General features: G+C 42.7%; 1 protein-coding gene across 3 annotated transcripts in view; it reads right to left on the bottom strand.

Moving 5' to 3' along the window:
• LOC117515653 (transmembrane and coiled-coil domain protein 3-like) overlaps positions 1 to 12,613 on the bottom strand; it is a 42,516-nt gene that overhangs the window by 21,756 nt on the left and 8,147 nt on the right. Inside the window, exon 2 of one of the 3 annotated variants that reach the window (XM_034176307.1) lies at positions 10,794 to 10,917. The exons of the other annotated variants lie outside the window; for them this stretch is intronic. Coding sequence (XP_034032198.1) covers positions 10,794 to 10,917 — 124 coding nt within the window. The remainder of the gene's footprint in view (positions 1 to 10,793; positions 10,918 to 12,613) is intronic. 3 annotated transcript variants of the gene reach the window in all.

Consider the following 12,613-nt stretch of genomic DNA (forward strand, 5'->3'; position numbering starts at 1 on the left):
TCTGTGATTGGTGAAACTGTACATCATTCAACTATGGCATTCAACTCTATGGCGTCAGATCAGCGCCAAAACCACACTCGTGTAAAAAATGCGTTCACGTGCAGATATTCACTGCACACTCACAAATTATCACATCACGCACACAAATTAACACAACACGCATGCAAATTATGTTTGCCCGTGCGCAAATAGTGCTCCGCGGGAGGACCAGCGCTCCCCCCGCCTGCTCAAAGTTGATTTCTGCACGTGCGCAGAGAATTCCTGCTCTCTCGCTTGAAGGTTAAGGCACTATGGGGGCGGGACTATGGCACTATGGGGGATTGAACAAGGTCAGTACTGGCTCTGCTGTGATTGACCATCTCTGGAGAGTAAGGTTTGAACGCGAAAGTCAGTCGGAGACAACGAAGTTAAGCAATTATCACCTCATTTCTGCTTAAAACTTCACAGTCATCATCTATCTCAGAGACAGATCTCTGAAGCTTCTGTAAGCTTACAGATTACAATTATTTCCACATAAATTCAGCATTATTTCATAATAAATTACAGAAAATCCTAAAAATGACCTCCTGACATGTCTGCAGAGTGACTCTGTACACCCAAACCAATCAAAGGAAATAATGTGATTATTAACCATCAGATGACATTAAAACCTCTTAAATCACGTGCAAACCATGGCGCCACCACCTCCCTGAAGGAGACGATGGCGTCTCCTTTTTTTTTTTTTTAAGTTAGTCGTTCTCCCTTTCAGTGCAGGATTTCTTGGATTATTTTGAGAAGAAAATAGAAGATATCAGGCTGAGCATATCTCGGCACGCCTCGGCCTAACCATTAAAACCTGCTATGGAGGTGGGCGCTACCATTGAGGTGTTACCTAGATTGACAGAATTTAGTAGTATTTCATTAGGCGTGCTGACAAAACGTGTGGCATCTACAAAAAGCACAACCTGTTTATTTGATCCCGTACCAACAAAACTGTTTAAGGACCTGTGGCCCACTCTTGAGCCGACTGTGCTGGAAATGATCAATCTGTCATTAACCTCTGGATCTGTTTCGAAATGTTTTAAATCTGCAGTGATTAAACCATTACTTAAGAAATCTAATCTTGACCCTAGTGTATTGAAAAATTACAGGCCGATATCAAATCTATCATTCTGTTCCAAAGTTTTAGAAAAGGTGGTTTCACGGCAGCTCGTAGGCCACCTCACTGAGAATGAACTTTCTGAGATGCTGCAGTCTACTTTTAGGAAATACGAGGTCTATTAGAAAAGTATCCGACCTTATTTTTTTTTCAAAAATCATATGGATTTGAATCACATGTGATTGCGTCAGACAAGCTTGAACCCTCGTGCGCATGCGTGAGTTTTTCCACGCCTGTCAGTTGCGTCATTCGCCTGTGAGCAGGCTTTGAGTGAGGAGTGGTCCACCCCCTCAGCGGATTTTCATTGTCAGGAAATGGCGGAATGATTTGGGCTTTTTTTCCATCAGAATTTTTTCACAAACTGTTAGAGACTGGCAGCTGGAAACCATTCGAAAAATTTATCTGGCTTTCGGTGAAAATTTTACGGGCTTCACAGAGAATAAGGACTGTTACTACAGCTTTAAGGACGCTCAGCGCGCCACGCTCCATGCCGCCATCGAGAGCCACAAACCACTGGATCATTTCTAAACAGATGACTCTGTGGAGCCGGGACCGTCGTGTGCACTTTCTCTGGTTATCACAAGAGCTGGACATCAGCCATTTTCCAGCAGATTTCACTTTTAACAAGAGATTTTGTCATGGAAAGCCGAGCGGAGGCTTCGCGTGTCACGACCGATTTGCTGATGGAGAGAGACAAAGGAACACCTCCGTTTTGGTCTGACAGGACGGCTTTGAGATGGCGTTCAGACAGCTGTCGGTCGTTTTTCCATCGAGTGATTATCCGAGAAATTGTGGATGTGCCTGGACATGCCAGAACATGTCCCGTGAGGCTTCATCACGGCGTTGCTTTGCGCCATGCGGCACCGCCGCGACACGCGAAGCCTCCGCTCCTCTTTCCATGACAAAAACTCCTGTAACAGTGGAATGTGCCGTTCATTTCCAAACTGGACGCTGTGTTTTATCCGGGACGTCGTCTGACTAGCACAGGAATTGTGAAAAAACGTGGACATCAGCACTTTTTCGGCACATCGAGACAGACGTGCGGAGGAATTCCGCACGTTGCGGCGGTGCCGCATGGCGCAAAGCAACGCTGTGATGAAGCCTCACGGGACATGTTCTGGCATGTCCAGGCACATCCACAATTTCTCGGATAATCACTCGATGGAAAAACCACCGACAGCTGTCTGAACGCCATCTCAAAGCCGTCCTGTGAGACCAAAATGGAGGTGTTCCTTTGTCTCGCTCCATCAGCAAATCGGTCGTGACGCGCGAAGCCTCCGCTCTGCTTTCAATGACAAAATCTCTTGTTAAAAGTGAAATGTGCCGGAAAATGGCTGATGTCCAGCTCTTGTGATAACTACAGAAAGTGCACACGACGGTCTCAGATCCACAGAGCCATCCCTTTAGAAATGATCCGGTGGTTTGTGGCTCTCGATGGCAGCACAGAGCGCAGCGCGCCGAGCGTCCTTAAAGCCGTCCTTAAAGCTGTAGTAACAGTTCTTATTCTCTGTGAAGCCCGTAAAATTTTCACCGAAAGCCAGATACATTTTTCAAATGGTTTCCAGCTGCCAGTCTCTAACAGTTTCTGAAAAAATTCTGATGGAAAAAAAAGCCCAAATCATTCCGCCATTTCCTGACAATGAAAATCCGCCGAGGGGGTGGACCACTCCTCACTCAAAGCCTGCTCACAGGTGAATGACGCAACGGACAGGCGTGGAAAAACTCATGCATGCGCACGAGGGTTCAAGCTTGTCTGACGCAATCACACGTGATTCAAATCCATATGGTTTTTGAAAAAAATAATAAGGTCGGATACTTTTCTAATAGACCTCGTATCACTCCACAGAGATAGCACTCACTAAAGTTGTGAATGATCTTCTGCAAGCAATGGACTCAGACACCATTACGGTTTTGGTGTTGTTAGATCTCAGTGCTGCGTTTGATACCATGGATCAACATATTTTGCACGATAGGTTGGAGAATGTTTTGTGGATTACTGGAAGTGCCCTTGCCTGGTTGACGTCATATCTGTCCAGTCATTCTCAGTGTGTCTGGTATAATGGCATTACCTCTGACCTTGGTGACATGAGGTTTGGGGTTCTACAGAGATCCGTTTTAGGCCCCTTGCTTTTCTCCCTGTATGTGGCACACCTTTGGCGTATACTACGGACTTTTAGGATTACCTTTCATTGTTACAATGATGATACTCAGTTGTACATGCCGATATCTGCGGGAAATCTCACTCCCATAAAATCCCTGGAGGACTGTCTTCTATCAGTGAGAAGTTGGATGTCTAGTAACTTCCTACTTTTAAACTTTGATAAGACTGAAATGATGGTTCTTAGTCCAACGAGACATCGGCATCAGTTTGACCAGCTGGCGCTCAGCCTGGGTTTGTGTGTCATACATCATACGGACAAAATGAGGAACCTTGGGGTAATGTTTGATCCTACGTTGTCTTTTGACCTCCACATCAGGGATGTTACTAAGGCTGTTTTTTTTCCATCTGCAAAATATAGCGAGGATCTGCCCCATCCTGTCTATGGCTGATGCTGAGACCCTGATTCATGCTTTTGTTTCTTCTAGACTAGATTGCGGGACTTCTCTGTGTTCCCAGCGTGAAGAAGTAGTCAGCGGGTCAAAGAGCCTTTTAGTATCGTGCACCCACCCTGTGGAATAGTCTTCCCATGACCGCGAGGCAGTCGGAGTCCGTGGACATTTTTAAGTCAAGACTGAAAACCTATTTTTATTCTCTTTCTTATGAATAGTTTAATAGTTTTTATTTTTTTATCTGTTTTATTCTTTTACTTCTGTTTTTAATTATGTATTTGAATTTTTTTATTCATTTTTAATTATTTATTTAAATTTTATGTTGAACTGTTTTATGTAAAGTGCCTTGAGACGGCTTTTGCTGCGATTTAGCACATTATAAGCTAATTAAATTAAATTAATTAAATTAAATTAATGCTGAATTTATGTGGAAATGATTGCTGAACAGAAGCGTCAGAGATCTGTCGCTGAGACAGATGATGACTGGAGTGAAGTTTTAAGCAGAAACAAGGTGATAATTGCTTAACACCGTTGTCTCCGACTGACTTCCGCATCAGAGAGGGGGGCTGTCAATCAAACCTTGCTCTCCAGAGATAGCCAATCACAGCAGAGCCAATGCCAACATGGTTCCCTCCCCCATAGTGCCATAATCCCACCCCATGGTGCCATAAACTTCAAGCGAGAGAGCAGGAATTCTCAGCACGCGAGCAGAAATCAACTTCGAGCAGGCGGGGGGAACGCTGGTCCTCACGCAGAGCACTATTTGCATAATTTGCACACACGTCGTGATAATTTGTGCGCACGTGATCATTTGCGAGCTGCAGTGAATATCTCCGGATGAACACATTTACGCGAGTGTGGTTTTGGCGTTGATCTGACGCCACAGAACTGACAGACTACTGCTGCTTTTGATGATGATTTTTTTGCGCAGAGCTGCTTGCTAAACATTAGCCAGCATTGATTATTCAAGTAAAACAACAGTGAAATGTATAATTTCAGAGTTTTCTTAAGGAACATGACATAATATGGGGAGAAAAGTGAACTTGGTTATAAACTATGAACAAAGTTAGGAACAGACAACAGGCTAACATTCCAGAGCTTTCCATCACATACCCACCTTGCCTATGAAAGAACTAGGTGATATACTGTCAACCCTTCGCTTCTTTCTCGTGAGTTTTTTTTTCTTTTCTTTTTTTTCCCTGCTTCCTGAGCTCTGAGCTGTCCTGTCTATCCTCCACTCACTGTCTGTAAAAGGTTTCTGTAACTGTCTGATAGAGCAGGTGGACTGAACCACTTTACGTGAATACAGAGTGGGGGGGGGGGGGGGGTGAGCGTTGGGACATATTTCCACAACAAATAAACTTAGTGTTACCAATACATTGTAAGTAAAATATGTGTGATTAAGTTTATTACTGAGTGTTGTATTATAACTGTATACGGCAACGCAGTCCCTTTTGGGGACGGGTGCTAAAGGGGTAAAATATGACGCATATGACGTAATTTCTCTACTTCCGGGGTACTAACCATGGCATTTTCAACGGGGTTTTTGGAAAATTACACGCACACAAAGTGAAAATGCAAAGAAAAAGTGATGATGCGCTGGAAAAGTGGACATGTGTTTTGTTGGACATGCGGTTTGTTTATGATCTGAAGCACAAATGTGTCAAGGCGGTTTTGCAGGAGAGAAATGTAGCTACTCTGGTTAGCTGTGAAGGCTAACACTTAGTGATACGACGTCTCCCACCCCTTGCCTTTTCCTCCCCACCAGGAACCGAAAAAAAAAACAAAACAAAAAAAACTTTTTGCGACTGCTTTGGTGATTTTAGCCAAAAACAAAACTGTACACTATTTATCCATGTGAAGTTATGCTGTATATATATTAAATGGAGGTCCCCATAAGTGGTCAAATCCTGCAATATCACACAGGGTTCACACAAGACTACAGTCTCCTATTAGGGGTCTCTCTTGGCCCCTGTCAGTCATGGACCCCTAGAATCCTTCTCCTTATTCTCCCCTTTTCGGTGCCCCTGGTTACACCAACAGTTTCATTGTGAAGTAGAACTGAGGACGTTTTTCCATGAATAAATAAAGTTAAATTTCACTTCTGGTTTTTCAGAAGGCAGACGGATGGGTGACTTAAGCATATATTTGATTTTTTTCTTTTCTTTTCTTCATTCTCTCTGCCACTTCTCCATGAAACTGTGACTGGCAGTGCAGACAAATGTTGCACCATGCAGACAGCCTCCAATCAAAGCCACATAAGGCTATGACTCCTTTCAAGTTTGTCTGAGTGTCTTGGTGGCTTCCCACGCTGGTCTTCTTCTTGCATAGTCACTCAGGAACTGCCTACTCCAGACAGATTTACCACACGGTGCCATACTGTTTGGTTTTCTTAATGACTCATGTAAATGAAGACATATTCAGTGGCTTGGAAATATTCATGGCTCCAACCCCTTACTCACCTCACGAAAAACCGGCTGCAAAGTTAATGATTTGCGTTAAACATAATCCTTATATTTAGTTTATTCAGTTACATATTGTCTTAGAAAAATGGAGAGACTGTGTATAAAAACAGCTGTATGTCCTACATGGTTAATGTGATATTATTGTAAAGCCTGTTGAATTAAAACTGAAATTCTGCACTACAAGTACATCCTGATTGTGTTGTGTGGGCCGCTGAAGAGGAGGTACTGCTGGCCCACCACCACCAGATGGCGCCCTGCTTGGAGTGCGGGCTTCAAGCAGGAGAGGGCGCCGGAGCCACTGGGAGTGACAGCTGTCACTCATCATCAGTACCAGCTGTCACTCTGTCAACTCATCACCATTACCATAAAGGCCGGACTGCAACTCCACCTCCTCGCCGAGAAATCAGCTACCTTGGAGGTAATTTCTCTGCTGACTTACAACATTGAGTAATAATCTGAACTTCTTTGCAGCCGTTTTCCTGTGGTGTTGCCTTATCTGTGGGATTAGCGTTTGGTGTGATCAGCGACGGCTTCGCTTCACACCCCAACCAGATAAGTGGTTAGAGAGGAGCTGCACGAGTGTGTGACGGGAGGTGGAGGTGCTCCCTCCCAAAAGAACACAGACTGTGGGATTACTGAGTGTGCGTACTCACACTCACTTGTGCTGTTTCTGTTCTCTGCCAGCAGTGCCAGGTCTGACAGCTGGAGACGGTGGCCACCTGGGGACCCAGGACTTGGCGGCTCCGGTGTTCTTCAGATCCATTGGCGGTGAGGTGCCGTGTGGGATCCGGCTCGGTTCTGGACGGGCGTCTCCTATCCTCAAGCCTGCCCACACGTCACCCAACGTGTAATTGACTATAGTCCCAAACTGACTGTTGTCTGTATTCCGTTGTGCACAATTTACAACATTAAATTGTTACTGTTTGGCTTATCCATTGCCCGTTCTTTTACGCCCCCTGTTGTGGGTCCGTGTTCCTAAACTTTCACAACCGATTGTTTTATTTAAACTTCACTGTGGTGTACAGAGACAAAAGTATATTAACAAAAATTGTCATTGTCCAACTATGTAGACCTGATTGTATTTTTAAACTTGGTGACTTTTTTCTTTATATCTCACAGGAAAATTGCATTTAATTTATACAATGGAATAGATCAGTGATACAGGGTTGGGTAGGATTACTTTGAAATGTAATCCAAAAGTAATCAGATTACAAGTAATCCAAATGTATGTACATACATACGTGTAATCCACATGTATTCTTTCAAAGTAATCCTACCCAACCTTGCAGTGATATAGGAAGGATGAAAAATCCATAATGCTTAAAAAACAAACTCATCACTTGTATTGTGACTAAACATTTTGGCAGTTTGGACAAATAATAATGGCAATAAAATGGTACAGCAAAGTGAAAAGAACTGTACACTTAATGTTCTGCTGATATTTCATGAAACATCCCATTAAATACATTTTAATTGACTGACCTTGTTATTTTTCTCAATACAGGTGAACCCCGTTAACTTGTGAATGCGTAACTCGCATTCCGGCTTTATCGCGTCCGATTTGTGGACCCCGAAAATTTAGACTCCTGTATGTTTTTGGTCAACCTTATTAACGTGCGGTTTCAGATAACTCACGGTTCAATTTTGTGGACCCCAACTCACATGATTTAATGAGGTTCACCTGTATTGCTATCACATTAAGTCCCTTCTGCTTCTCCCTTTTTCCCCACTAAGGGTCACCACAACAGATCTGTATGTTGATTTGGCACAAGTTTTAAGATGGCTGCACTTCCTGATGCAACTCCATATTACAAAAAGACTGGGCACAGGTGGTTTTGAACCCGGAACCTTTTGCTCTCAAAACAAGCAAATTAAATTACTCCCAGGTGATAATGTAAATATTGAAACAATTTTTATACTTTTAAAGGTGGGAAACAACAAAAATGTTGTAAATCTGTGCTTTAGTTCATGATGTACAGTCAGGTCACATGCAGAATGTAAAGTCCAACCACAGATGGTGTTCAGAATTCTGCAGAAATTGGAGCACAGTGATGAAAATGTGGTGTCTGAGTGGCATATCTTGGGATGATATACTTTATTTGCTCTGCACACCCTGACCACACACACAGGCATACACAGTGCAAAAGTGCTGGCAAATTCGCTTAAATGGAACAAAACCATCCTTCAGCAGAGAACAGAACCACAGAGAGGAAGAGGCCTGCGGTGCTTATTGGTATTCCCTCTAGCTAATCATCATGGATACAGACACTCTCCCACTGAGGGCTCACACAGGAAAATGGGTTGGAAAAACAGAGACAAGCAAGCATCAGAAAACAGGTCCCTCTCATCAAATCTGCATTCCACAGCTGCCTGTGTAACCATGCAACGATTCTTCTTCTTCTTAGTCCTCTTGCACTTGGCACGTAGACCTACCCAGATTTACCAGTGCCTTCCATCTTGTTCTCTCCTGTGCCAGCTGTTGAGTTTAGTCCAGGTAAACCCGTGGATCAAGAGTTTCCAAAACGGATGACCTAACACCAGAGATTGATTGGCGTTGAGCACTGGGATCTGTGGACACCCTATCCTGTGGAAACATCAGCACCTCTCCGAAAGGTGTCCGTCCCCCTGTATGGATCTGAGACCTGGCCACGAAACAACACCTTGGTGGCCAGGATCAATGACTTTGACAGCAGAGCCCTCAGAAGGACTGCATGCTTCAAGTAGTATCCACCACACAAGCAACAAGGAGCTCAGAGTGCAGACCCAACAACCACCTGCGTCCTGCCTTGCAGTAATGCGAGGAGTCCGATGGTTCTGACACATACTGCTCTTTGCTCCAGAACATGCAACCCAAGCCAACCTGGACTTTGATCCCCATCAGACTGGCTGGAGAACGCCAAGAGAGCCCCCTCCCTCCACACCCACTGGATGGATGTGATAGCCCATGTCCTCAATACATATAACCACACATTGGTTGCATAACCCTAAATACCAACCATGACAGTTCATCAGAACCAAACAGCAAGACTTTGGAGTGTTATGTTTCCTTAATGACATGTTCTCTGGAGGTCAGTGGAATTAATTGCTTACAATCCATTACCCACCATCTGACAGACAAGCTGGTCCAGCATGCAATCAATAGCCCATTAACTCTCCCAGTGGCTTGCCCCAGTAGACTGGGAGAGAACTAAACAGAATTAAGATACAAATGGAGCTATATGCAATACACTTATTCTAAGTACAACTAGATAGAATGATGTAGCCACTAGTGGTGTAACAATTAACCAATATGAATCAAAAACCAGTTTTAAAGTAACAGATAGGACTTGATCGATACACAGACCCCTGAATTGATAAATGGACTATGAATCGCTTCATGACTCGAGTTTAAGTTTCTAAATCAGCTGCGTTAATCTTGTTCCGCTCCCATTTCCTCATCTTCAATCTCTTCTGTCCTGCTCTTTCTATCGTATTGTAGCCCATGTATCTAGCACGCGTATCATATAATTTTATATTGAGAGAGACGCACAGCCATAGTAGCCAAGCAGGTGATTAATAATAACCAACTATACTGTAGACATTAAAGAAAAAAAGTGAGAATATTTGCTTTTTACAGACTTAAAACATACATGGCACCCAATCCAGGCTCTAAAGTCTAAGCATGCCTTGATCCAATTGATATAAATGTCAGTGAAACAGAAATGAAAGGTTATGTAAGGACAGACACTGACAGAGAAACAGAACACAGATCTCTATAGACACGCTGTACCGTGGGAGTTACTGTTGGAAATAAGCCATTCAGGTTGGACCCTCCATCTGAATATTCAAGATTAAAAACAACATAAAAAAAAACTGATCTGCAGCCAGATGAAGGCAGTACATTCATTTTTATTGCTCAGTCCAGGGCAGATAAAACACAATGTGGCACATGCTTGTGTCAGACACAAACCTGTACGGAACATTTTTGTACTCAAGAAACAGTAACTGTGCATGGCTGATTTATATCTACTCAGGGGAAAGAGTATTGACCGTACTGTAATTCTGAATGTTTAAAAAGTACTAATCTGAAGTATCTATAATGGGGCTGCATGAGGCAGCGCTGCAGGGGGGGTTAAGTTATTAGAGGTGGAATGTGATTTACAGCTTAACTTAACCAGAAAGTGTTATGTCTCAAGAGAAGGAAAGCCAACCTGCTGACTGACTTTCTGATTGCGCGAGACTTTGTATTCCACTGTTGTTGTTGTTGTTCCCCATAACAGATATTAACATGAACAGATGGGTGGTTTTCCCCAAACCAGTTTCTGTCATCTATTCAGACTATGTGCACTTAGATATTACTTTAATCATGATTACATACACAAAATAAAACAATCAACAATCTGCCATCAGATCAGTGTTCTCTTGTGAGTGTAACTTTGATGGCAGGAGAGGCATTTTCTACATTTACAGCTTGTCAGAAACAACATTACAAACATTACAAAACAGGGTTTTGAATTTGTCATCAAGCACGTAGTACTAACAAAAGGTTTTGTTGGCATCCTCAGCCGCACATTAGATCTATTTTTTTAATTTTGGTTTCATGTTCTCGTTCTGCTTTTCATTTTGAGAGTGGGCATTGTGTTTCTCTCCATGACTGTTACCTTTGCTGACCCACACGTGATGGCGTGTGCTGCATCCAGCAGGTGGTGTCGTAGAGCCTTCGGACAGAGTCCTTGATTACCAGACAAGTGTCTAAAGGCCTGGTCACATGGCACACGGCGATCACTGAACGAAGGAAAAAATGTCCCAAAGTCACAAATCGTCAACAAAAAGTGGACAAATGAGCCGGCACTTCTCCCATCACCGAAAAGCCTGCGAGTCCAGAGTGCATAAAAGAATGAAACAAAACCTGTCTGTGGCTGGAACATTCCAGCCACAGACAGGATGTGAACGCACGTAAATAGTTACAGTAGCTGATCAAACGTTCTTGCCACTATTGTTTCCTTATGACAATGTTGCTTTTCGTCCCACACATGGACGGGTCACGTTCGGCTCGTCGGATCGTTAGTTACTGATCTGTTCAGATATCGTCAATGTTCGTCAAAGACATTGAACTTGGGAGGTTGGACGAAGTTGGACGACAATGAAACGGAATACTGACGGTACGGGAACTATGCAAACAATGAGGAACTGTCGAGACAGAAAGCAAAATGGATTACGTACGAATTGAAGTTGGCGTCGGGATTTGTTCACATTTTTCAACAGTTTGACAATTTTGACAAAGCGCCAGCTACAGGAATGAAGCTGGACGATGGTTAAACGATGTCTCTGAAAGTCAACGCAAGTCCAGATTTCTTGTTTTGTTTTGCCTTGGGTGTCCTTCGTTAGGGCCATGTGACTGGGGCTTAAGTGTTTTAGCTATACTCAACTGCTAAAAAAGAAAAAAAAAATCAAAGTCCCAAAGCAACAGTTCTTTATTCACCAACAAAGGAAGCACTTTCACAGAATCATCAAGAACACAGGAAAAGCTTCAATTTTACACTACTTTGCACTCATCTTATATACTATTTCTCCACCCCCAAAAGGGTTGTTTTTTTAAATATAGCAAATTACACCATTAAAACAACATCTGTGGATGATATCATTTTTTGTAAAGTCCCCAGGTTTTGTGAGTTCACTTCTGGGTCATGGAAATTCACCATTCAGGGCCTTGCAGGTGCAGGCCTCTTTTATTTTTTCTACTTTGGCCTTTTTGTTACACCAATACGTCAGAGTTTTCTTTGATCCAATTAAAAATAAAATAAATAAATAAAATCATCAAATCAAATTCAATTTTCTTTTAAAAAAAAAATTTATTTAAATTTTCACCCTTAATTTCAACTTTACCTTGAGCTATTTTTAAAAACAGCGTATATTTTTCACACAACATATGTTGTTTTGCATATAGTGCATTTGAATACAATAGGTGCGTTTTCTGAAGGCTATTAACTAGACTGTGCAAAAATAATATGTACTTATTCTTCCAAACGTAAAATGTTATCAGCTATACATCATTTCACACAACACAGTCATCTCCTGGCATATCATCATATTTAGCACTCACTTGTCTTTAGTAAAAAAGTATACCACAGTGTCAGACACACCTATGGAATACTACTTAAGGCAAAACAAAGGCACTTTTTTCAGATGATCTTGTACATAAAGGTAGCTGCCATCTAATGACTTCATCCTGAATATGTGCACTTTTAATTTAGGTGAACATCAAGATGATATCATTTTTTGTTTCTGATGGGGCTTTGTTCCTACAAAAGCTAGCTGGAACAGACTAACTCACTCGGTCATTCACATTTTTGCTGTACAAGCCCCACACTGATATTAGCAAAGAGAACATAATATGAGTTATTCAAGGTGGCGTCGCACACAGTTGCAGCGGCCCAGCCCTCCTTGAGTTTTGGCAGCTTTTTAAAGGCATGTGTGCAGT

The sequence above is a fragment of the Thalassophryne amazonica genome, chromosome 8 (genome assembly GCF_902500255.1).
Source record: "Thalassophryne amazonica chromosome 8, fThaAma1.1, whole genome shotgun sequence".
NCBI lineage: Eukaryota > Metazoa > Chordata > Actinopteri > Batrachoidiformes > Batrachoididae > Thalassophryne > Thalassophryne amazonica.